Source organism: Amphiprion ocellaris, chromosome 21 (assembly GCF_022539595.1).
Source record: "Amphiprion ocellaris isolate individual 3 ecotype Okinawa chromosome 21, ASM2253959v1, whole genome shotgun sequence".
NCBI classification, from domain to species: Eukaryota; Metazoa; Chordata; class Actinopteri; family Pomacentridae; genus Amphiprion; species Amphiprion ocellaris.
This window is the reverse complement of record NC_072786.1, coordinates 86,039-113,752: the sequence shown is the minus strand read 5'-3', so window position 1 is coordinate 113,752 and position 27,714 is coordinate 86,039. Positions and strand designations below refer to the sequence as shown.

General features: G+C 40.1%; 1 protein-coding gene across 2 annotated transcripts; it reads left to right on the top strand.

The window, feature by feature from the left end:
- The first annotated feature begins 430 nt into the window (after positions 1-430).
- On the top strand, positions 431-27,605 carry dusp16 (dual specificity phosphatase 16). 2 transcript variants are annotated; one of them, XM_023282580.3, is made up of 7 exons: positions 434-601; positions 10,990-11,400; positions 14,573-14,711; positions 18,364-18,527; positions 24,181-24,340; positions 24,413-24,536; positions 25,964-27,605. In XM_023282580.3, the coding sequence occupies exons 2-7, from the start codon at positions 11,173-11,175 to the stop codon at positions 26,916-26,918; spliced, it is 1,770 nt and encodes a 589-aa protein (XP_023138348.1). In that variant the 5' UTR covers positions 434-601; positions 10,990-11,172; the 3' UTR covers positions 26,919-27,605. The 2 variants fall into 2 exon arrangements, with proteins under 2 accessions (XP_035809913.1, XP_023138348.1); XM_035954020.2 differs by lacking the exon at positions 18,364-18,527 and having other exon boundaries at positions 431-601; positions 14,550-14,711.
- Positions 27,606-27,714: the final 109 nt, after the last annotated feature.

Here is a 27,714-nt window from a genome sequence, read left to right as displayed (position 1 = left end):
TCAGCAGTATTATGTTTGTACTCATTATATATGTACTTCTGCGTATATTCTGCAGGGTTTTCTACAGTATAGTCTACAGTGTGCAGTATTTTCTACAGTATTTAGTATATTTTATTACTGATAGGTCTTAAAGGAGCAGCAGCAGCATTTATTGTCGGCTCAGTACCCCAGTAGCTGCCTGCCCCTTTAAGCTCCCGCTAAGTTTATCAGTATTATATATGTACTTTATTTTGCAGTATAATTTACAGTATTCGGTATAATAGCTGTTAAAGCAGCAGCAGTATAATGTGTGTACTTTATATAAATATTTTACAGTATTCTGTATATTTATAATGGCTGTTAAAGCAGCAGCAATATTATGTGTCGGCTCACTGTCCCGGCCTCCTCCCCTTTAAGGTGAGCGCCGCTAGATGACGACATGCTGTTATTTTTATCGCGGTGACCTCATCTCTGATGGAGCACCAGGACTCCAGGACCGAGTCTCTGCTCTCCGACTGTCCGCTGCTGCCGCCTCCTCCTCCCGCTACCGACAGCCACACGGCCCGGGGACCAGCCTGGACCCTGACGCTGCCGCCCGGATTCTGACGTCGAGTGTCCGACGGTGAGTTCACCGACATTTCTGGTTGGAGAGTTAACGAGCGGCGGCGGCGGCATCTGTAAAGTTCGGTTAACGGGGGCCTGAAGTTAAAGTTCGGTCGATGTGTCGGTTCAGACCGAACCAGCACCGACAGAGAGGCCGAAACCGAGGCGGGGGAATGGGGTTCTGCCGGTTTAAACTCAGTTTGTCCGGCGGTCAGTCGGCCGTTAAAACCGAAACACAGCGACGAAATGTCAGAACGGCTAACGTTTCTGACGGCTAACGTTACTTTACTAGCGGATAACGTTACTGACGGCTAACGTTACTTTACTAGCGGCTAAAGTTTCTGACGGCTAACGTTACTGTATTAGCGGATGACGTTACCGACGGCTAACGTTACCGACGGCTAACGTTACTTTATTAGCGGATAATGTTACTGACAGCTAACATTACTAGCGGCTAACGTTACTGACAGCTAACATTACTGACGACTAACGTTACCAAGGGCTGACGCTACTGATGGCTAACGTTACTTTACTAGCGGCTGATGTTACCTTCCTAGTGGATAACGTTACTGATGACTAACGTTACTCTACTAGCAGATAAAGTTACACAATAACAATAACATCATGAACGGTGAACATTATCAAAGCTACATTACGAACTTTTAATGTTACAAATAGATCTTAACATCTTAAACTGTTAACGTTACTAGCTGCTAAAGTTACAACCTATTGGCGTTATTAATAGCTAAAAGTACAGACTGGTAAAGTTACTATCTGATAGCATTAATAATAGCTAACGTTACTAGCAGCTAAAGTTACTATCTGATAACATTAATAATAGCTAAAGTTACTAGCTGCTGAAATTACTAGCTGCTAATGTTAATAGCTAAAAGTACAGACTGCTAAAGTTACTATCTGATACATTTTTAATAGCTATAGTTACAGACTGCTAAATTTACTAGCTGCTAATGTTAATTATAGCTAAAGTTACTAGCTGCTAGCATTAATAATAGCTAAAGTTACTAGCTGCTAACAGTAATAATAGCTAAAGTTACTAGCTGCTAACATTAATAACAGCTAAAATTAGTAGCAACTAACAGTAATAATAGCTAAAGTTACTAGCAACTAACAGTAATAATGACTAAAGTTACTAGCTGCTAACATTAATAATAGCTAAAGTTACTAGCTGCTAACATTAATAATAGCTACAGTTACTAGCTGCAAACAGTAATAATAGCTAAAGTTACTAGCTGCTAACAGTAATAGTAGCTAAAATTACTAGCTGCTAACATTAATAACAGCTAAAGTTACTAGCAACTAACAGTAATAATAGCTAAAGTTACTAGCTGCTAACATTAATAACAGCTAAAGTTACTAGCTGCTAACAGTAATAATGACTGAAGTTACTAGCAACTAACAGTAATAATAGCTAAAGTTACTAGCTGCTAATATTAATAATAGCTACAGTTACTAGCTGCTGACAGTAATAATAGCTAAAGTTACTAGCTGCTAACATTAATAATAGCTACAATTACTAGCTGCTAACAGTAATAATAGCTAAAGTTACCGGCTGCTAACAGTAATAATAGCTAAATTTATTAGCTGCTAACCGTAATAATAGCTAAAGTTACTAGCTGCTAATGTTAATAATAGCTAAAGTTACTAGCTGCTAATATTAATAATAGCTAAAGTTACTTGCTGCTAACAGTAATAATGACTAAAGTTATTAGCTGCTGACATTAATAATAGCTAAAGTTACTAGCTGCTAACAGTAATAATAGCTAAAGTTATTAGCTGCTAACAGTAATAATAACTAAAATTACTAGCTGCTAACAGTAATAATAGCTAAAGTTACTAGCTGCTAGCAGTGAAAATATCTAAAATTATTAGCTGCTAACATTAATCTATTAATTAATGTTTCTGTGACGTTTGACTTGTTGAGTCTGAATGTTTCCGACTCTGATCTGAGATTTTCCGTTTTTTCTTCTTCATGCTGAGAGAAAATCTGAGTAAAGATTCGGAGTCTGAGATCAAATCGATCCAGTTTTAGATTCTGAGGTTCATCAGTTTTTACAGAATCTTTTCTGAGCAAACGATTCATTTTTGATAATTTATCAATTGAGACATAGAAGAAAGTCATTTTAATAAAATGTCACGTTTTTAGGGTTAAAGTTGGCTGAATTTTCTGACATAACGACATCCCAGAGTTTAAAATCCAACAATTCGTTCAGTTTTTTCCATTTCCTGTGATAAATAAAATGATGAATTTGGTATTTTGGATGTTTTAAAAAAGATAACAGATGTTTTAAACCTGTTGGAAAACAGTGAAATCCTGGAATTTATTTTAGTCCAAAATACTAAGCAAAAATTAAAAAGCCATAAAAACGTAGAAATTAGTTTTGGGTTGTTTTGGTAGAATTTCTTTTTGTTGTTTTTCTTGTGTATTTTTCTGTCTAAAGCAGCCACCTTTAATATAATATAAATATTTCATGATCATATCTGAGATTGTGTGAAATCCTAAAACAGACGTCGGACTGGTCAGCTTTAAATGAGCTCCTGATTTATCTCCTAGAACATCCGGAAGGTTCTCTGGCGCTCCACTCATTTCACCTGACAGTCTTTCAACCTTCAGCCTGTTTACACATTTGAACTTCCTGTTAAATGCAGGAACGCTGCAGCAAACTTCACATTTAATGAGGAGAAATCAGAGACTGAGCTGGTTTCACTCAATGAGAACGTTCTCCTCCTCTGACCTTCATGACCTCCAGAGCTGCTCCATCTCACAGATCAGAGGTCTGCTCAGAGGTTAGGGAGAACTTTTGATGGACTGCCAAGGTGTTTGAGAAACCAGTAGAGAACGGAGAACGTGATGTAGCTGCTGGGTTTAGAACGTCAGACGGAACAGAGCAGCAGATGAACATGTTCCTGTTTCCGTCTAGTAAGACTGAAAACTAGAAACGATTCTTGGTTTCTTTAAAGAACGCTGCAGAGCTCCAACATTCATCTGAACCCCTAAAACACAAGGAAGTTCTCATGAGTCCCTTTAACAGAACCACAACAGCAGAGAGAACCTTTAGCGGCTCCAGGTTCAGAGGAAACGTGTCCGGTGCTGCAGAGGAACCAGACGAACCTTCTCATTAGGAGGAGGAACAGCGATTTTCTCTAACTACAGGTTTTACAGCAGCGGGGGATTTCCTGCTGCAGAGCCGTGAGTCAGAAAACGTTAGAGAATGTCTAGAGAGCGTTAGAGAATGTCTAGAAAACATTAGAGAATGTCAGAGAATATGAGAGAATGCCTAGAGAATGTCTAGAGAACATTAGAGAATGTTAGAGAATGTCTGGAGAATGTCTAGAAAACAGTGAATGTCAGACAATATTAGAGAACGACTAGGGAATGTCTAGAGAACATTAGAGAATGTTAGAGAACGTCTAGAGAATATCTAGAGAACATTAGAGAATGTTAGAGAACGTCTAGAGAATATCTAGAGAGTGTTAGAGAATGTCTAGAAAACAGTGAATGTCAGAATATTAGAGAACGACTAGGGAATGTCTAGAGAACATTAGAGAATGTTAGAGAACGTCTAGAGAATATCTAGAGAACATTAGAGAATGTTAGAGAACGTCTAGAGAATATCTAGAGAACATTAGAGAATGTTAGAGAACGTCTAGAGAATGTCTAGAGAACATGGTGATCAGATTATTAGAAGATGCTGCTGCGCTTTCACACGTCTAGGATGTTCTAATGCTGTCTGTTCTAGTGTTCCTGTGTTCTAGTGTTCTATATTTCTAGTGTTCTAGTGTTCCTCTGTTGTAGTGTTCTTGTGTTCTAGTGTTCCTGTGTTCCTGTGTTCTAGTGTTCTCGTGTTCTAGTGTTCCTGTGTTCTGGTGTTCGTGTTCCTGCATTCTAGTGTTCCTGTTTTCTAGTGTTCTCGTGTTCTAGTGTTCTCGTGTTCTAGTGTTCCTGTGTTCTAGTGTTCTGGTGTTCTAGTGTTCTGGCGTTCTACTGTTCTAGTGTTCCTGTGTTCTAGTGTTCCGGTGTTCTAGTGTTCCAGTGTTCTAGTGTTCTTCCGTTCTAGTGTTCCTCTGTTCTAGTGTTCTAATGTTCCTCTGTTCTAGTGTTCTCATGTTCTAGCATTCCTGTGTTCTAGTGTTCCTGTCTTCTAGTGGTCCTGTGTTCCGGTGTTCTGGTGTTCTAGTGTTCCTGTGTTCTAGTGTTCTAATGTTCCTGTGTTCTAGTGTTCCTCTGTTCTAGTGTTGTAGTGTTCTAGGTTTCCCGTGTTCTCGTGTTCCTGTGTTGTAGTGTTCCTGTGTTCTGGTGTTCTAATGTTCCTGTGTTCTAGTGTTCTGGCGTTCCTGTGTTCTATATTTCTAGTGTTTCTGTGTTCTATATTTCCAGTGTTCCTGTGTTCTATATTTCCAGTGTTCTAGTGTTCCTGTGTTCTATAGTTCTAGTGTTCCTGAATTCTATATTTCTAGTGTTCCTGCGTTCTATATTTCTAGTGTTCTAGTGTTCCTGTGTTCTATATTTCTAGTGTTCTGGTGTTCTAGTGTTCTATATTTCCAGTGTTCTAGTGTTCCTGTGTTCAATATTTCCAGTGTTCAAATGTTCCTATGTTCTAGATTTCTAGTGTTTCTGTGTTCTATTGTTCCTGAGTTTTATATTACTCGTGTTCTAGTGTTCCTGTGTTCTATGTTTGTTGTGTTCTATTGTTCCTGTGTTCTATATTTTTCTAGTGTTCCTGCGTTCTAGTGTTCTGTATTTCTAGTGTTCTAGTATTCCTGTGTTCTAGTGTTCCTGTGTTCTATATTTCTTGTGTTCTAGTGTTACTGTGTTCTATTTTTCTTGTGTTCCTGTGTTCTATATTTCTAGTGTTCTAGTGTTCTATATTTCTAGTGTTCTAGTATTCCTGTGTTCTAGTGTTCCTGTGTTCTATATTTCTTGTGTTCTAGTGTTGCTGTGTTCTATTTTTCTTGTGTTCCTGTGTTCTATATTTCCAGTGTTCCTGTGTTCTAGTCTAGTCTATCTTTCTAGTGTTCTCGTGTTCCTGTGTTCTATATTTCTTGTGTTCTAGTGTTCCTGTGTTCTATATTTCTAGTGTTCTTGTGTTCCTGTGTTCTATATGTCTAGTGTTCCTGTGTTCTATATTTCCAGTGTTCTATATTTCCAGTGTTCTAGTGTTCCTGTGTTCTATATTTCTAGTGTTCTAGTGTTCCTGTGTTCTATATTTCCAGTGTTCTAGTGTTCCTGTGCTATATATCTAGTGTGTTCCCGTGTTCTATATTTCTAGCGTTCTAGTGTTCCTGTGTTCTATATTTCTGGTGTTCTGATGTTCCTGTGTTCTATATTTCCAGTGTCCTTGTGTTCTAGTGTTCCTGTGTTCTATATTTCTAGTGTTCCTGTGTTCTATATTTCTTGTGTTCTAGTTAGGGTTGTCACGATTTCAATTTTTTGAGCCACTATTATTGTGGAAGGAAATATTGCGATTTTACGATTATTCACGATTATCGACATTATGAAAGAAAAAAACCCAGTGTTTGTATTTAAATAAACTCTTTAATAATACTTAAACTTTTAAACATTTACTGTTCTTATAAAATAAAATAAATTGTTCCAACACATCCTTGTAGTAAATAAAAGTGCAAATTGCATTACAAAACAGTCATTAACTTGAGGAACTTAAAGGCTTCTTTAGCTGCCATCATTAAAACAAAAGTTAGTGAGTAAATTCTAGTAAGTTCTAGTGAAGTGCCTCTTTGAGACTTGTATTATGGAATGTTGCAATTTAATGTATGGTTGATAACGTAGTGTTTACTTTGTAAATCAAACAAACCAAAAAGACATAAAAAGAATACATTTAAAGATTCTAAAAACACTTCATTTTAAGCTTTAAATATCCTCCACAATTTTAGACAATATAACTACAGAAAAAAGGATAAATGGGAGTCTTATTTATTTTTACTAAAACTTTTATATAAAACAATTCACCACTAATTTTACAACAATTAAATCAAACACCTGGATCATTTCCTCAGGGAAAAACTCTAGAGTCTGACAGGAGGCTCCAGGCAGACAGACAGCCTCCCCTGTCCTGGAGGTTACTGTCTCCTCCACTACCACTGTCAGCGGGCAGCGGGGCTTCCCGGACCACACTCCCCTGCTAGGGGACCCGGGCCGACCAGCATCTTCGGAGGAGGGCACGGGGCTTCCGGAGCCAAAACAACCGGCGGGTCGGGAGCCTCCGGTTCCCTGCTGCGCTCCCATTCCCCACCCGCCGTGGCCCGCCGCCTTCCCCTCGCCTGCGGACGCAGGAAAGCAGCCCGGCTGCGACGAGCGGGGAACGGGAGCGCAGGAGGTAACCGGAGCTCCCGACCCGCCGGTTGTTTTGGCTCCGGGAGGAAACTCGGGGCGCGGGGGGTCCTCGGGGCGGCCCGGCCGCCGGACCGCTGACTTCGAAACCGACAGCTACCGCGCGTGCGGCGGACAGTCCCATCTTGGCAACCTCATTGCGCACAGCGGCCACAATATTAGGGACACTTCGCGTAAAGAATCTGTCATAACTGATCATATAATTCTCTCTCTCTGTGTGTGTGTGTGTGTGTGTGTGTGTGTGTGTGTGTGTGTGTGTGTGTGTGTGTGTGGTGTGTGTGTGTGTGTGTGTGTGTGTGTGTGCGCGCGCAGTGATGCCGATTAGACAGGAGCGCGCGCACAGGCCAAGGAGCCACTCTCTCTACTCTCCACTCAGCGCAGCTCACGCTTCTTGCATTGCACCTCTCGCGAGGCTTTTCTACGGATAATCGTGGTTGTGAAAAATGTGACGAATATCTATTTATAATCGTGGTTATTGTAAAACCGGTTAACCTTGACAACCCTAGTTCTAGTGTTCCTGTGTTCTATATTTCCAGTGTCCTTGTGTTCTAGTGTTCCTGTGTTCTATTTTTCTTGTGTTCTAGTGTTCCTGTGTTCTATATTTCCAGTGTTCTATATTTCCAGTGTTCTAGTGTTCCTGTGTTCTATATTTCCAGTGTTCTATATTTCCAGTGTTCTTGTGTTCTCTGGGTGCGGCTGGTTTAACCTCCTCATCTGTTATTTTATATTTTCATGATCAGAATCCATCCAGAGTTTCAGTGAAACCAGATTCATTTCTATCAGTAAAGTCTACATTTTAAGTTGAATATTTTCACTTTGGCTTCAGTTAATAGTAATAATTTAGAATAATATCTACTGACTGTTTATTCCATTAAAATAGTTTGATTCTTCATGAGGATCATTCTTTTCCAGACTTCATGTTTCCTCATTTATTCAGCAGAATTTATTTTCATCCGTTTATTTAGTTTAAACTCTGAGAATCTCCATGTTCAGACGGTAGATAGAATCACACTAAAATGCCTTCATCATTAGAACCTATGATGAATATGTTTAATCATTCTTTTGAATGTGGCACTCTCCCACCATCACTAAGAGAAGCTAGTATTTCACTGATTCTTAAAAAAGGGAAATGTTCTGAGAATTGTGCCTCATATAGGCCAATCTCGCTGCTGAATGTGGACTTAAAGATCCTGTCTAAAGTCTTGGCAAGACGCTTGGAGGGCCTCTTACCAATCATAGTGAAGGAGGATCAAACTGGCTTTATTAAGGGCCGTAATTCTTACAATAACGTTAGAAGATTGCTAAATATTATTCAGTTATCTGAACAGCAGGAAATAAACGGTCTTGTGATTTCTCTAGATGTGGAAAAGGCCTTCGACCGTGTTGAATGGTCTTATTTGTTTTTTACACTTGATCGGTTTGGCTTGGGTGATGACTTTGTCAGATGGGTGAAGGGCCTATATATGGAGCCAATGGCTGCAGTTCTAACCAATGGACTTAGGTCCACAAATTTTGCAATCCAGAGAGGCAGCAGACAGGGCTGTCCTCTGTCACCACTTTTATTCGCAATGGCTATTGAGCCTTTAGCGGAAGCTATCAGACGAGACCCTTTAATAACTGGACTGGATGTGGGAGAAAAAGCTCATAAAATTTCATTATATGCAGATGATGTGCTGTTATTTATGTTAAACCCTTCTGTATCAGTCCCTCGTCTTATCCAGGTTGTTGATCAGTATGCTGCCTTTTCTGGATATAGAGTTAATTTTTCCAAATCAGAGGCAATGCCTCTAGGTAATTTAAAACATCTGCCAGTTATTCAGAACTCTCTTCCATTCAAATGGTCCCCCTCTGGGTTTATATACTTAGGTATATATATTACACCTAAATTTAATCAGTTGTTTAAAGCAAACTTTATTCCTCTATTTAATAAGATAAAACAAGATTTGGAGAGATGGAATGATCTTCCCATTTCATGGCTGGGACGAACCTCGCTTCTGAAAATGAATGTTCTCCCGCACCTGCTCTATCCAATACAAATGATTCCCATTTTATTCAATCATAAGATAGTGAAAAAACTCAGTGGTTGGTTTAGCTCATTTATTTGGGGTAAACGAAGACCACGGATTAGAATATCAGTGTTACAGTCATCCAGTGCTAAGGGCGGGCTGGACCTCCCAGACATCAAGAGATATCAACTGAGTGCCCACTTAAGATATATAGCTGATTGGGTCAAAGATGATGCCCTCCTCAGCCTGGCTTGATATCGAGAAGCTACTTATCCAACTGCCCTTTTAAAGAACTTACTCTTTATTGATAAATTGAAATGTCATTAAAAAACTTTGCAGCAACCCAGTTACAATTAATACTGTTAGAGCATGGAGATCACACAGCATATGGAAGGCAGGTCAAGGCTTTACATCAGTCTTCACCCCGATCACTGATAATCCTGATTTTCTCCGGGGGACCTTAGATGGTGCATTCAAACACTGGACTGCTAAGGGAATTGTTTCCCTGGATGATCTCTTTGTCGGCCCTACCCTCATGACTTTCAGTCAGGTTATGGAAAAATACGACATATCAAGAAATGATCTCTTTCGTTACTTTCAGGTCAGAGATTTTATTATTAAAGATACATCTTTGCCTGCTGATATGAAGGTCACACAAATAGAGAAACAAGTACTTCTCTCGCAGGGAAAGGCTGCCATTAGAACCTTCTATGCCTGTCTGGGAGATTGCACAGGTTTGGGCGATCGGTCGTTGAGGGAGGCCTGGGAGAGGGAGCTGGGTGTTGTGATAACAGAGGAAATGTGGGACGACATTTGGGATAATTCAAAGAAAATAACTGTCTGTAACCGGACAAGAGCGATGCAATTAAAGATTCTGCACAGAGCACATGTTGCCCCCAACCGTCTCTCTAAATATAGGAAGGATATCTCTCCGGTTTGTCTTAAATGTAAGACAGAAATTGGTGATCTCACTCACTGCTATTGGTCCTGTGTTAAAATACAGAAATATTGGAATGATATCTTGTCTGAAATACAGAAGATTTTGAAAAAGCAGTTTGACTTCAACCCGGTTTCCCTCCTCCTGGGTCTTTCAAATGATCGTGTTAATGACAAATATCAGAAAAGACTGTATAATGTCCTGACTTTTTGTGCACGGAAAAACATTCTTATGCACTGGATCATAGATAAGACCCCCTCACTGTCGGGATGGCACAGGACAATAATGGAATACATACCTCTGGACTTTCTAACTTGTCTTTTGCACTCCAAAACTGATGTTTTCGAACAAACATGGAAACCATTTCTTGACTACATTAATGAAAATGTTTCTGCTATTCTGACGAGAGCATTTGTATAAATAACAGTATTCATTACTTTCTCCTTGTGTAGTTTTCACTGTATTGCACTCTATTTTGCATGATGTACCTGTCACATTCACCCGGAACTGATTTGTATTGATTTTTGCGTTGCTATTCCCAGCTTCTTGTTGTTGTTGTTTTTGTTGTTGTATGGTATTTTTGCTTTGCTTTGTTTTGTTTTTCTTTGTCTGGTCCTGTCTTTTGTATGTTTGTATATGAAGAAAATTAATTTAAAAAAAAAAAAAAATGCATTCATCAGAGAGGAACGCCATCTAGTCAACGAGGAATCAGATCAAGATGTAGACAGAAAATAAAAGTTTAAAGGTTTGGATCGAGTTTTTAATTGAAAATAGGAACCTTTGATGCTGTTGGAGGAGATTCCTTGAACGTTCCCTCAAACCAAGCAGCCAATCAGGAGCTGATCACTACAGTTGTCAATCATCTGATATTTAATCAATCATCTGATATTTAATCAATCATCTGATATTTAATCAATCATCTGGTATTTAATCAATCATCTGATATTTAATCAATCATCTGGTATTTAATCAATAATCTGATATTTAATCAATCATCTGGTATTTAATCAATAATCTGATATTTAATCAATCACCTGTAGAATATTTTCTGTCTGAAGTTTGAATCAAAATTAAATCTGTTGGTTTTTGTGTTTCAGAGCTTGAAGCTGCTGCAGAAGAAAAAACACAAACACACAACAAACACATCACCGGACCATCGAATACCCTCCTGATGACATCACACCGCTGTGACGTGATGTCACTCTGCTTCCTGTGACTTCCTGTTGCCGCGCAGGAGGGGGAGGGGTGTAACGGGGAGGGAGGGGGGAGGCGGAGCCAGGATGCCGAGGCCCGGGGCAGTGCGTCCAATTGGAGCCGAGGCCCTGGTGGCCCTGCTGGAGGGGGGTCTGGACCGGGTGGTTCTCATCGACAGCCGGCCCTTCGTGGACTTTAACTCCGCCCACATCCTGGAGGCCGTCAACGTCAACTGCTCCAAACTGATGAAGAGGAGGCTGCAGCAAGACAAGGTCCAGATCAGCGAGCTGCTGCAGCACTCAGCCAAGAAGAAGGTGAGGTGAGGGGCCTAGGTAGGGGGAGAGGCTTATATAAGAGGGAGGAAATTAGATAAGTGGGAGGGGCTTGTATGAAGGGGAGGAGATTAGACAATTGTGTACAGGTGAAGTAAAACATGAAGTTAGTTTTGTTTATTCAGCTGCATCTCCTGACAGAAATATTTTAAAACAGGGTTCCTGTAAAACCCTTTAGCCAACATGACAAAGGTGTTATTATCTCACAATAATATCCATGAATCTCCTCAGAAATCACAGAAATGTAATATTTTCTTCATCCAGTTTATGAGTGGAATTGTTTCTTTTTTACGTTTGCATGATGTTAAAGTGCCTAAATCCTAAAATAAAGGCGTGTTCATCAGTTGTAAACTGTTTAAAACCATTATTAATTTATAAATCCAGCAAAAAAACAGCTAAATATCCAATGTTTGTCCTTCTTCACATTTTCTTATCAAGTGTAAAGTAGGGCTGGACCTGAATATCCGAATATTCGGTCGTGACGGTGGTATCCGAATATTTATTTTGAGATCCAAATATTCAGATTCCTAACCCCCCCCCCCCAGGCCCACCCTAGTGTAAAGTAGGAAATGAGGAAGCAGACTGAAGTTTATTCTGGTCTTCAGTTTCATCCTTTGGTGTTTTCCAGATTCTTTTACTTTCTGCTGTGTGTCGTGTCCAGAATGAACGTCCATAAATCTACAAACACAGAAACAGAATCCGTTTTTACTTTCTTTCTGTTCTCTGTGAAGCTGGAAACAGACTAAACATGAGCAGATTTGTTCTACAACTCTTTAGTAAATGACTTCCACCCTTGGTCTGAACTGATGAAACTCAGTCATGAGTCAGCCTGAATTCTTCAGATTGTAGATGTTCTGACCTTCAGCTGCTTCAGCTCAGTTATGAAATCAAATGAAACGCTTCCAGAAGTTTCCTAAGAACGTTGTGGGACAGAAGCTCAGATATCACGTCAGCATTTTTAGACAAACCTGAAAATTACTGATTGATGAAGTTAAAACAAACAGCAGAATCCAGGAAAAGAACATCTGTTGATTTTACTGAAGCTCATTTCAGATGTTTCTGTCTGATCAGGAGCTTCAGCCACATGTTGGTCTCTGACCAATCAGAGCTCACCATCTTTCACCACATGTGTGATGTCATCAGGTAGGAGGAGCCAGTGACCAACCTCCTGAAACTAAACAAACAAAAACAGTGTTTCTGATGCTGATGTTCCTCTTTTCTAAGACTGCTGGTCTCAGTTTTTAAGTTTTTGATCTTTTTCCTCATCTCCTCACGTCTTCGTTTCTCCTGGTTTCTAACTATCAGATATGAAGTCACACAAAAACATGACGATTCCTGAAACTCAGTGTTTTACTGCAGAAAGTTTGTCTATAAATAGTGAACTTCATGCTTTAATGTCTCTGATTCTGCCTGTTTACAATCTGAAAATTTCATTCCAAGTTTGACCAGTTTATTATTATAACGTGGTGGAGTTATGTGATGTCTGTCTCTCTGTCCGTCCATCCGTCCGTCTGTCTGTCCCTCCATCCGTCTGTCCGTCCATTTGTCTGTTCGTCCATCCGTCTGTCCGTCCGTCTGTCTGTTCGTTCATCCGTCCGTCTGTCTGTCCGTCCATCCGTCCGTCCGTCCGTCTGTCCGTCTGTCTGTTCGTCCATCCGTCTGTCTGTTCGTCTGTCCGTCTGTCTGTCTGTTCGTCTCTGTCTGTCCATCCGTCTGTCTGTCCGTCTGTCTGTTCGTCCATCCGTCCGTCCGTCCGTCTGTCCGTCTGTCTGTTCGTCCATCCGTCCGTCTGTCTGTTCGTCTGTCCGTCCGTCTGTCTGTTTGTCTCTGTCTGTCCGTCCGTCTGTCCGTCCGTCTGTCTGTTCGTCCGTCTGTCCGTCTGTCTGTTCGTCCATCCGTCCGTCTGTCTGTTCGTCTGTCCGTCCGTCTGTCTGTTTGTCTCTGTCTGTCCGTCCGTCTGTCCGTCTGTCTGTCTGTTCGTCTGTCCGTCTGTCTGTCTGTTCGTCTCTGTCTGTCCGTCCGTCTGTCTGTCCGTCTGTCTGTTCGTCCATCCGTCCGTCCGTCCGTCTGTCCGTCTGTCCGTCTGTCTGTTTGTCCATCCGTCCGTCTGTCTGTTCGTCTGTCCGTCCGTCTGTCTGTTTGTCTCTGTCTGTCCGTCCGTCTGTCCGTCCGTCTGTCTGTTCGTCTGTCCGTCCGTCTGTCTGTTCGTCCATCCGTCCGTCTGTTCGTCCGTCCGTCTGTCTGTCTGTCCGTCCGTCCGTCTGTCTGTCTGTCTGTCCGTCCGTCCGTCCGTCTGTCTGTCCTTCCGTCCGTCAGCAACATTCCTCTAAAACAGACTAACAGATTTGGATGAAATTTCCAGGGAAGGTCAGAAATGACACAAGGACCAAGTGATTAGATTCTGGCAGTGATGCAGCTTATAGTCTGGATCCATGGATTAGTTAAAGATTTCTGTATCATTGCCAGATAGCAGCACGGCGTCACTGTAACCACGACAAGTGAACACTACATGATCACATGATTGTGATCCTACTACAAATCCACTGCAGCTCAGTAACAGACGTTTATTCTGAAAATGTTGAGAATAAATGGAACTCATCAGTACGTTTCTTCTTCTTTACTGAACTCTAAACTAACCATCATCATCTCTGTTATCTCTGATGTCTGCAGCTAGTTGTTGCTGTAGGGAGTTTTCCTGAATGGAACTTCTCTCTGTTTCTGAGTTATTCCTGAACACAGAGCCCTCCTCCCTTCTTGTGTTGAATTGGAATAGCAGCTTTCAGGAAGCTCGGCCGCTCGCTTTATTACTGAGGCAACGTTTTCTGTGTGATTACGAACTGAAACTGATTCTGAGGAGAAAAAGCAGAGTTTCCTGCTCTGAGTGGAAGTTTGTGGGTCTTCATTCAGGGGCAGAGATAGTGTTGCTGGGTTTAAGGATGTTTTCAGGTAGAATCAGGACTCGAAAACACTGAGCTAACGTCAGGAAACTGTAAAATAAAATGATCCAAACACTGGAGCAGATCAGCTGAAATGCTCCATTATGTTCTGATCATTACTGAGATGATCTCAGTAATTATCAGATTACATTAATGTTGTGTGAACATTAATCTGACAGGTGTGTGTTCTGACAGGTGTGTTCTGTGTTTGGTTCCAGTTGGAGCTCCAAGTGGACCAGGAGGTGGTCGTCTACGATCAGAACTCTTCAGACCCGACTGCTCTCAGCTCTGAGTCCTTCCTCAGCGTCCTGCTGGTCAAACTGGAGAGAAGCTTCCCTTCAGTTCACCTGCTGTCAGGTGAGTCCAGCCTCACCTGGACAACAGGTTTAGTTTAGGAACTGGATCAGCTGCTGGTTCCAGTCTGGTTCTACTGGTTTATAACAGAAGTTCAGCCTGAGGTAGATATTCAACTGAGGATCATTGTTCTAGTCCATCTTCTATGTGACATGAACCTGTGGAACATTAATCCATATTTATGATCAATAACATATAGAACATTAATCCATATTTATGATCAATAACATGTAGAACATTAATCCATATTTATGATCAATAACATCTAGAACATTAATCCATAATTATGATCAATAACATCTGGAACATTAATCCATATTTATGATCAATAACATCAAGAACATTAATCCATATTCATGATCAATAACATCTAGAACATTAATCCATATTTATGATCAGTAACATTTAGAACATTAATCCATATTTATGATCAATAACATCTAGAACATTAATCCATAATTATGATCAATAACATCTGGAATATTAATCCATATTCATGATCAATAACATCTAGAACATTAATCCATATTTATGATCAGTAACATTTAGAACATTAATCCATATTTATGATCAATAACATCTAGAACATTAATCTATATTTATGATCAATAACATTTAGAACATTAATACATATTTATGATCAATAACATCTAGAACATTAACCCATATTTATGATCAATAACATCTAGAACATTAATCCATATTTAGGATCAGGAACATCTAGAACATTAATCCATATTTATGATCAGGAACATCTAGAACATTAATCTATATTTATGATCAATAACATCTAGAACATTAATCCATAATTATGATCAATAACATCTGGAAGATTAATCCATATTTATGATCAATATCATCTAGAACATTAATCTATATTTATGATCAATAACATTTAGAACATTAATGCATATTTATGATCAATAACATCTAGAACATTAATCTATATTTATGATCAATAACATCTGGAACATTAATCCATATTTATGATCAATAACATCAAGAACATTAATCCATATTTATGATCAATAACATGTAGAACATTAATCCATATTTATGATCAATAACATCAAGAACATTAATCCATATTTATGATCAGGAATATCTAGAACATTAATCCATATTTAGGATCAGGAACATCTAGAACATTAACCCATATTTAGGATCAGGAACATGAAGAGACGTTATTAAACATGATAATAATCTCAGAGTAAAGCTGCTATAAAACGGTTCAACTGTGAAAAACTTCAGAAAAGTTTAAAACTCTTATTTATTTTTAAAGTTGCTATAGTTTAGGAGTTTATGGTTTTGTAAATCCTCTATTTTGGTGTTGGAGAGTTATAGTTGTATATAGTTGTGTTCTAGTTGTGTATAGTTGTATAGTTGTGTTCTAGTTGTGTATAGTTGTATATAGTTGTGTATAGTTGTATAGTTGTGTATAATTGTATATAGTTGTGTTTTAATTGTGTATAGTTGTGTTCTAGTTGTGTATAGTTGTGTATAGTTGTATATAGTTGTGTTGTAGTTGTGTATAGTTGTGTTGTAGTTAGGGCTGGGCGATAAATCGATTTTATCGATTAATTTGAGTTTGTACTTAATGTCGATTTGTTTTAATGAAAATCGATTTTCTCATCAACATCCGCCACCAACACCTTCCCGCTGGGCTCCCGTAGTTCAGAGTGCTCCCCCCTCCCCCCCACGCTTGATACACAAACAACATGGCGGCGAGCGGTGCAGATCTAAAGGCACGTGTCCACTAGATGCTATTTTCCCGCACGGCAACGCACCACATCTGAAAATCACACGGACGGCGGTCACTAGCGAACCACAACATGGTCACATGACAGCTCTGAGCAACAGCAGGCCGCTACGTGGTCACATGACCGAGCTTTCAGCTGGACAGTCCTGCAGACAAGTCGAATAAACACAGCGGCTCGGCCGCAAACTTTCCCTTTTATTTCAAAAAACACGTCACCGAAAAGTATTTCTGAAAGCATTTGAAGCAAGAAATAATCTGCAGCAGCTGAACCTGTCCTCGTTTTATGTCACCGACGCCTAGTTTAGAAGTTTGAGGACAGTTTCACGATGTGTGGAATCTCCGCACGCCACATCCAATTTGCATAAAGTACGAGTCAGTCTACTTTATGCAAATGAGCTGCAGCCCTCTCCAGGTAAACACACTGGATCGCAGCTGGAAACGCTCCACAACCAGACCAGCATGCAACATGCAGCGCATTTCCAGCTGTGATCCAGTGTGTTTACCTGGAGAGGGCTGCAGCTCATTTGCATAAAGTAGACTGGACTCCGGCGTGCAGAGATTAGGTAGAGGGTAAAAAAAAAATCGGACAAATCGTGAATCGGGATTTTTTGTGAAAAAATCGAAGATTTTGTTTTTAGGCCATATCGCCCAGCCCTAGTTGTAGTTGTGTATAGTTGTATATAGTTTTGTTCTAGTTGTGTATAGTTGTATATAGTTGTGTTCTAGTTCTGTATAGTTGTGTATAGTTGTATATAGTTGTGTTCTAGTTGTGTATAGTTGTATAGTTGTGTATAGTTGTATAGGTGTGTATAGTTGTATAATTGTATATAGTTGTGTTCTAGTTGTGTATAGTTGTATAGTTGTGTATAGTTGTGTATAGTGTATAGTTGTATATAGTTGTGTATAGTTGTATAGTTGTATATAGTTGTGTATAGTTGTATAGTTGTGTATACTTGTATAGTTGTGTATAGTTGTGTATACTTGTATAGTTGTATATTTGTGTATAGTTGTATAATTGTATATAGTTGTGTATCTCCATGGTGTCCAGCTGCTGTATCAGTTAGTTTATAGATAAACTGTAGAACTCTCTAATGTTTAAATGTTGTTTTTCCTCATCAAAGGTCAGTAAAGTTATCTGATGACTGGTTATTGATCTGTGGTTATTGATCTCTGACTATGGCTGTATTCAGACCTTGTAACTAGTCAGAGTTGAGCAGCGACATGAAGCTGTGGGTCGTCTTTGTTTCCACTGAGGCTGGTTATGTAACCATGATGTCATCGCTGAGTGGACTCCACCCTCAGTTAGATCTGTGGTTTCCAGAGCTCCGTGTTCTGGTTCTACAGACGATAACGGGAAGTTCACAGGAATCAGAATTATTCTAGTTTTACTATAAATCCAGAAGTTTGATCTTCAGGTCAGCTGCTTCATGGAACCCCTGTTGGACTCCTCAGGGTCAGAAGATCCAGGACCTGATGTTTGGTTCGAGAACAGATGGAGCAGCTTCTGATCAGCGGAGGCTTGAAGGAGAATCAACCCTCTTAGATCAGGTGTTCAGTAGGGCTGGACCCGAATATGCGAGTATCTGAATATTTGGTCGTGACGGTGATATCCAAATATTTATCCCTCGGACAATGTCGCGCGATCGGTACTTATCTTTTGTCTGCCGTGTCCCCCCGTCGGACGTTACGAAGCAAACCGAATATTCGGATATTCATCATTAATCGGGGCCGAATATCCAGAGCCCAGAAACTGCTGTTCGGACCAGCCCTAGTGTTCAGGTTGCTGCTGGTTTACCTGTGGAGGAACACACCTGAGGGCTGGACAGAGTGTTTTTATTGGTCCATGATGTTCAGCAGCTGTTGGTTCCACCTGGACTGAAGGGTCTGTGTTCTCAGGTGGGTTCTCCGAGTTCTCCCACCTGTTCCCGGGTCTGTGTGAGGGTAAGTCCACCCTGGTTCCATCCTGCATCTCCCAGCCCTGTTTACCTGTCACCAGCACCGGACCCACCCGCATCCTGCCTCACCTTTACCTGGGCTGCCAGAGGGACGTCCTGAACAGGGTACCGCCAGTTAAACAACTACACACAACTATATACAAAACTGTATACAACTATACACAACTATATACACAACTACACACAAATATATACACAACTATATACACAACTATACACAACTATATACAACTATACATACAACTATATACAACTATATACACAACTATATAGAACTATATACACAGCTATACACAACTATATACACAACTGTATACAACTATACTCAACTATATACACAATTATATACACAACTATACACAAATATATACAAAAATATATACACAACTATATACACAACTATACGCAACTGTATACACAACTATATACAACTATATACACAACTATATACAAGTATATATACAACTATATATACAACTATAGACACAACTATACACAACTGTATACACAAGTATATAGAACTATATACACAACTATACACAACTATATACAACTATACACAGCTATACACAACTATACACAACTATATACAACTATACACAACTATCTACGCAACTATACACAACTGTATACACAACTATATAGAACTATATACACAACTATACACAACTATATACACAACTATATACTATATTCACAACTGTCCACAACTATACACAACTGTATACACAACTATATACACAACTATACACAACTGTATACACCACTATATGCAACTACACACAACTATATAGAACTATATACACAACTATACACAACTATATACACAACTATATGCAACTATACACAACTATACACGACTATATACAACTATACACAACTATACACAACTATACACGACTATACACAACTATATACACAGCTATATACAACTATACACGACTATACACAACTATATACAACTATACACAACTATATACAATTATACATACAACTGTATAGAACTATATACACAACTATATAGAACTATATGCACAACTATATACACAACTATACATAACTATACACGACTATGTACACGACTATATACACAGCTATACACAACTATATACACAACTGTATACAACTATACACAACTATATACACAACTATATACACAAATATATACACAAATATATACACAACTATATACACAACTATACACAACTGTATACACAACTATATACAACTATATACACAACTATATACAAGTATATATACAACTATATATACAACTATATATACAACTATAGACACAACTATACACAACTGTATACACAAGTATATACAACTATATACACAACTATACACAACTATATACAACTATACACAGCTATACACAACTATACACAACTATATACAACTATACACAACTATCTACGCAACTATACACAACTATATAGAACTATATACACAACTATACACACAACTATATACAACTATATTCACAGCTGTCCACAACTATACACAACTGTATACACAACTATACACAACTGTATACACAACTATATACACAACTATACACAACTGTATACACAACTATATACACAACTATACACAACTGTATACACAACTACACACAACTATATAGAACTATATACACAACTATACACAACTATATACACAACTATATGCAACTATACACAACTATATGCAACTATAAACACAACTTTCCTGCAAATGTCACAGATGTATCATCGAGTACAGATACTTTAGAATTGGCTGTAAGACCAGATGGATATTTAGAATTTTTCACCCCCATACATCTCTCTGAACTCATTTCAATAGTTTCTACATCCAAACCATCAACATGTCTTTTAGATCCTATCCCAACTAGACTGTTCAAGGAGGCTTTACCTTTAATTAATTCCTCAATGTTAGATCTGATTAATCTCTCTCTAGTAACAGGTTATGTACCTTTTAAGGTTGCTGTAATCAAACCTTTACTTAAAAAGCCCACTCTAGATCCAGATGTTTTAGCCAACTATAGACCAATTTCCAACCTTCCATTTCTCTCTAAAATTCTGGAAAGAACAGTTGCAAATCAATTATATGAACATTTACAAAGGAATAGCCTGTTTGAAGAGTTTCAGTCAGGCTTCAGAGTGCATCATAGCACAGAAACAGCTCTGGTGAAAGTTACTAATGACCTTCTCATATCGTCAGATAATGGACTGGTCTCTATACTTATTTTATTGGACCTTAGTGCAGCATTCGATACAATCGACCACAAACTTTTATTACAGCGACTAGAACATTCTATTGGCATTAAAGGGACAGCACTGGACTGGTTTAAATCCTACTTATCAGACAGGTTCCAGTTTGTGCATGTCAACAATGACTCTTCTGAGCATACTAGGGTTAATCATGGAGTTCCTCAGGGTTCTGTCTTAGGACCAATACTGTTCACATTATACATGCTTCCCTTAGGCAACATTATTAGGAAGCACTGTATTAATTTCCATTGTTATGCTGACGACACTCAATTGTATTTATCTATGAAGCCAAATGAAACTAATCAGCTAGCTAGACTGCAAGATTGTCTTAAGGACATAAAGACCTGGATGACCTATAATTTCTTACTACTAAATTCAGACAAGACTGAAGTCATTGTATTTGGCCCCAAACATCTTAGAGAATTGCTTTCAAAGCATATAGTTACTCTGGATGGCATTACATTGGCCTCCAGTACTACTGTGAGGAACCTCGGTGTTATCTTTGACCAGGACATGTCCTTTAACTCGCACATAAAACAAATCTGTAGGACTTCCTTTTTCCACCTGAGAAATATTGTGAAAATCAGGAACATCCTGTCTCAGAGTGATGCAGAAAAACTAGTCCATGCATTTGTTACTTCTAGGCTTGACTACTGTAATTCCTTATTATCAGGTTGTCCCAATAGCTCTCTGAAACATCTACAGCTGATCCAAAACGCTGCAGCCAGAGTACTGACGGGAGTTAGCAAGAGAGATCATATTTCTCCTATATTGGTTTCTCTTCATTGGCTTCCTGTTAAATCTAGAATAGAATTTAAAATCCTTCTTCTGACATACAAAGCTCTTAACAACCAATCTCCATCATATCTTAAAGACCTGATAGTACCATATTATCCTAGCAGAACTCTTCGCTCTCAGACTGCAGGCTTACTTGTTGTTCCTAGAATCTCTAAAAGTAGAATGGGAGGCAGAGCCTTCAGTTATCAGGCACCTCTCCTGTGGAACCAGCTCCCAGTTTGGGTTCGGGAGGCGGACACCCTCTCTATTTTTAAGACCAGGCTTAAAACCTTCCTTTTCGACAAAGCTTATAGTTAGGGCTGACTGGGTGACCCTGACGGGGTGAGCTGGTGTTTTCATTTGCACAACTGACTTCCCCTCTTGACGTCCCTTTAGTTTGCCCCTAGTTATGCTGCTATAGGCCTAGACTGCTGGGGAACCTCTCTGGATGCACTGAGCCCTTCTCTAACTACCTATGTATTTACTATATATACCATTATTGCATTACATTCACTCTGTTTCTTTCTGTGTCCTTTCTCCGAGTGTCCCTGGTCCCAGAGCTGGATGCTTCAGATGTGTGGCTGTGTTTTATGGTCCTTGTGTCCCACCCCCCCACCTCTCTATCTCTACCCCTCTATCTGTATCCCTCTATCTCTACCTCTACCCCTCTATCTCTACCTCTCTACTTCTTCTGTCCCTCTCAACCCGCCCGGCCAGCAGGCAGATGGGTCCCCCCACATTAGAGCCGGGTTCTGCTCGAGGTTTTTTTCCCTGTTAAAAGGGTGTTTTCCTTGCCACTGTCGCCTTTTGGCTTGCTCTGGGGGTCAGGCATATGGGTTCTGTAAAGCGTCTCGAGACAATTTGACTGTAATTGGCGCTATATAAATAAAATTGAATTGAATTGAATTGAATTGAATTGAACTGTATACAACTATCCACAACTGTGCACAACTATATACACAACTATACACAACTATATACACAACTATATACGACTATACACGACTATACACAACTATATACAACTATACACGACTATACACAACTATATACACAACTATATACAACTGTACACAACTATATACACAACTATGCACAACTATATACAGCTATACACAACTATATACACAACTATACACAACTGTATACACAACTAGATACAATTATATATACAACTATATACACAACTATATAAAACTGTACACGACTATACACAATTGTACACGACTATACACAACTATATACAACTATACACAACTATATACACAACTATATAGAACTATATATACAACTATATACAACTATATACACAACTATATAGAACTCTGTACACAACTTTATACACAACTATACACAACTGTATACACAACTATATACACACAACTATATACAACTATATATACGATATACACAACTATACACAACTGTATACACAGCTATACACAACTATATACACAACTATATGCAACTATACACAACTATATACACAGCTATATACAACTATATATGCAGCTATATACAACTATATACACAACTATATAGAACTATATACACAACTATATACACAACTATATCCAACTATACACAACTATTTGCAACTATACACAACTATATACAACTATATACACAACTATATAGAACTGTATACACAACTATATACACAACTATATCCAACTATACACAACTACACACAACTACATACACAACTATACACAACTGCCTACACAACTATACACAACTATATACACAACTATATAGAACTATATACATAACTATACACAACTATATACACAACTATATGCAACTATACACAACTATATACACAACTATATATGACTATACACGACTATATACAACTATATACACAACTGTACACAACTATACACAACTATATACAACTATATATCACTACAGTCATGGAACCAGCCTTCCCTTGTTTTCTTTAGTTTGTTGTTCATTTTAATGCCTGGAACCACTAAAAGCCCGTTAGTTTGGACTAATATAAAGATAACAACAACAGCTGATCAGAGTTTAATTTCAGAGCTGATATCAGACATTTTAATGGTTTTCTAGATAATAACCAATCATCAGTAGCAATGGCATTATTCTGTCAAAAACAGCTTTTAGGATTTCATGTTTTCTTTTCTGTCTGTTTTAGTCCCATGATCCCCACAGGAGTTAGTACTGATTCATAACCATTGTTTCTGATGACTGCAGCCATGCGTCTTGGCTACTCTCCACCAGCTTCTGACAGTAGCCCATTCCTGTTGACTAATTCTAACTAATCTGCTTTGTTTTTGGGCTTGTGGCTCTCCATTTAGCATTTGATGATTTTCCACAGGTTTCTGTTTTCTAGAGTAGCCCCAAACATGACCTGGTTCATTGGTCCTGTTCCACTCATGTGCACTGCTGCTGATGAAATGTCCTCTTATAGACCCTGGAAATACAACGAAGCTGAAGCAGGTCAGATAGGACAGAAAGTATTCTGGAATCAGCTGCATTTTCTGTGGTGTTCATTGTGTTCTTCAGGTAATAAACCTTTAGTGGTACCAGGCATTGAAATGAACAAGAAACTGAAGAAAACAAGGGAGGTCGAATAAATTTTTCCATGACTGTATATACACAACTACACAAATATACATGACTATATATACAAATATATAAAACTTCTTGTCATTCTTCTCCTTCTTCTGCTTCTTCTTCTTGTCGTTCTTCTTCCTCTTCAGGATCTGATGCAGCAGAACGACATCGCCTACGTCCTGAATGCCAGCAACACCTGCCCCAAACCCGACTTCATCCCCAACTCGCACTTCCTCCGAGTTCCCGTCAATGACTCTTTCTGTGAGAAGATCCTGCCCTGGTTGGACCGATCGGTGGAGTTCATAGGTCAGCAGATTGGTCTGTGTTCTGGTAGAGACCCTGTTACTTCCTGTCACACTGAACTCTGCTGTGTTTCAGAAAAGGCCAAAGCCTCCAACGCCCGGGTCCTGGTCCACTGTCTGGCTGGAATCTCCCGCTCAGCCACCATCGCCATCGCCTACATCATGAAGAAGATGGACATGACGCTGGACGAGGCCTACAGGTCAGGAACCGAGGAACATCAGACTGGTTTAGGATTACCTTGCAATCAGACCATAAAGTTTAAGTTTAGATGTTTGTTGTTGGGTTTGAAAGAGGTTCAGGTTAAAGTCCCTGCAGGTCCAGATTAAAGTCTGTAGGTTCATATTAAAGTCTGTAGGTTCAGATTAAAGTCCTTGTAGTTCCAGGTTAAAGTCTGTAGGTCCAGATTAAAGTTTGTAGGTTCAGATTAAAGTCTGTAGGTTCAGATTAAAGTCCTTGTAGTTCCAGGTTAAAGTCTGTAGGTCCACATTAAAATCTGTAGGTTCAGATTAAAGTCCTTGTAGGTCCAGATTAAAGTTCGTGCAGTTCCAGATTAAAGTCTGTCGGTCAAGAATAATGTCTGTCAGTACAGATTAAAGTCTGTAGGTCCAGATCAAAGTCCCTGTAGGTCCAGATTGAAGTTCTTGTAGGTCCAGATTAAAGTTCCTATAGTTACAGATTAAAGTCCTTATTGGTCCAGATTACAGTCTGTAGGTCCAGATTAAAGTTCCTGTAGGTCCAGATTAACGTATGTGGGTCCAGATTAAAGTCTGTAGGTCCAGACTAAAGTCTGTAGGTCCAGATTAAAGTCCTCGTAAATCCAGATTAAAGTCTATAGGTCCAGATTAAAGGTCCTGTAGTTCCAGATTAAAGTCTGTAGGTCCAGATCAAAGTCCTTGTAGTTCCATATTAAAGTCCCTGTAGGTCCAGATTAAAGTCCCTGTAGGTCCAGATTAAAGTCTGTAGTTCCAGATTAAAATCCTTGTAGGTCCAGATTAAAGTCTGTAGGTCCAGATTAAAGTCTATAGGTCCATATTAAAGTCCCTGTAGGTCCACATTAAAGTCTGTAGTTCCAGATTAAAATCCTTGTAAATCCAGATTAAAGTCTGTAGGTTCAGATTAAAGTCCTTGTAGGTCCAGATTAAAGTCTGTAGGTCCAGATTAAAGTCTGTAGGTCCAGATTAAAGTCCCTGTAGGTCCAGATTAAAGTCTGTTGGTCCAGATTAAAATCCTTGTAAATCCAGATTAAAGTCTTTAGGTTCAGATTAAAGTCTGTAGGTTCAGATTAAAGTCCTTGTAGGTCCAGATTAAAGTCTGTAGGTCCAGGTTAAAGTCTGTAGGTCCAGATTAAAGTCTGTAGGTCCAGATTAAAGTTCCTGTAGGTCCAGATTAAAGTTTGTAGGTCCAGATTAAAGTCTGTAGGTCCAGATTAAAGGTCCTGTAGTTTCAGATTACAGTCTGTAGGTCCAGACTAAAGTCTGTAGGTCCAGATTAAAGTCCTCGTAAATCCAGATTAAAGTCTATAGGTCCAGATTAAAGGTCCTGTAGTTCCAGATTAAAGTCTGTAGGTCCAGGTTAAACCTGGATACTTGATGTTCCTCCTTCAGTCTCAGCTTTCTTCCTCTGCAGGTTTGTGAAGGAGAAGAGGCCGACCATCTCTCCTAACTTCAACTTTCTGGGTCAGCTGCTGGACTTTGAGAAGAAGATCAAGAGTCCCATTGGTCCTGACAGTAAGCTGAAGCCTGATGGTCCTGGTCTTCCTGAGGAGGCTGCTGGCTGCCTGGAGGGCCCTGGGGGCCCCGGTCTGGCCCTGCTGGAGCCCCTGACTCTGCCCTGCGTCCTGGCTGATGCCCCGGAGGACCGACTGCTGGTCCGGGCCCTGAGCGGTCTCCAGCTGGATGAGAACAGCACCCGGCTCAAGCGCTCCTTCTCTCTGGATATCAAGTCGTACGGTGAGCCGGGCGGAGACTCCGCACACCGGGTGTTCGCGCCTCACGGCGGCTCCATGGACGACTTCTACAAACCGTCGGCGTTCAAGGAGTCGGGTGGGAAGCCATGTCAGTTCTCTCCGGTGGAGGAGGTGTCGGAGCAGTCGACCCCGGAGCAGAGTCCAGACAAGGAGGAGGCCGACGGGCCGCAGAGAGCCACCGGCTTCACCAAACCTCCGCCCAATGCCCAGACCAGCACCGCCAGCTTCCTGCTGGGTTTGTCCCGCAGCCAGCAGCACCTGGCCAAGGCCGGGTCCGGCGGTGCCCTGAAGGGATGGCACTCTGACATCCTGCTGGGCCCCGTCACCGGAGGCTGGTACCTGTCCTCAGAGTCCACATGCTTCTACTCGGCAGCATTCGGCTGCAGCCACAGTCTGGAGGCGGTTCAGCGTCGCGGCCGGCAGAGGACCGGAGACCGCAGAGACTCGAGGAGGAGCTGGCACGAAGAGAGCAGCTTCGAGAAGCAGCTGAAGAGACGGAGCTGCCAGATGGAGTTTGGAGATGGACGGACGGACAGCAGGTCCAGAGAGGACATGGGGACGGTAGGCAGCCAGTCCAGCTTCTCTGGCAGCATGGAGGTCATCGAGGTGTCCTGAGACCTGTAGGACATCTGGAGGACGAGTTGGGATGGTTCGACGGAACACTTGGGTTCTGGTGCCTTAAATGTTTCGGTTCTGGTTGTCAAACAGACGAAGCTTCAGATGAATGTTTACTGATCTGATCCTTAAAGCTCTGGAGATGATAGAACCACAGAGGAGGAAGAAGAACCTTTATTGATCCGTCTGCAGGAAGCTAGCCTGTTAGCATGCTACGGCTGGTTCTGGAGGAACTGAAGAACCTGAAGTTAGAACCAAACTGTTAATGTTTCTATAAATCACTGCAGCTGTTATCCATCACTAGAAGGATCTGAAGGTTCTCTGGGAGGTTCTCTTGGACTAAATGAGACTTTTTCACAGTTTTCTGACATTTTATAGATGGTTGATTATTGGTTGATTATTGATTGATTATTGGTTGATAATAATAATGATGATCAGCTGCAGGACTAAAGTATTTTTGTGAATGAACCTTTAATCTCTGATGGACTCTGAGCCTGTGAATGTTTGAACCTTCTGATCATAACGGGAAGTGGACCTCCTGCTCTTCCTCTCTGACAGGTGACTCTCAGGTGACTCACCTGTGGAGCTCCAACAGGTAATGTTGCACTAGTGTGTCTGGAGGAAGCATCTGATTCAGCGTGTAGAAAACAGTGAAATAAAATCAACATGTTCCACTGTTTCAACCAACTTCATGTGTTTGATTCAAATCTTCCTAAGTTCTCCTCAGAACCTCCAGGAGCTCTTTATCTCCAGGAACTTTAATGATCAGAGTTCTACCTTCATGCTGTTTAGCTCT

Excerpts from the sequence above, each read along its gene's own strand:
- dusp16 (XM_023282580.3), top strand. The coding sequence starts at position 11,173 with ATGCCGAGGCCCGGGGCAGTGCGTCCAATTGGAGCCGAGGCCCTGGTG. Across the intron at positions 14,712-18,363 it reads TTCAGTTCACCTGCTGTCAG|GTGGGTTCTCCGAGTTCTCC; the intron begins GTGAGTCCAGCC and ends CTGTGTTCTCAG. Across the intron at positions 24,341-24,412 it reads CCGATCGGTGGAGTTCATAG|AAAAGGCCAAAGCCTCCAAC; the intron begins GTCAGCAGATTG and ends GCTGTGTTTCAG.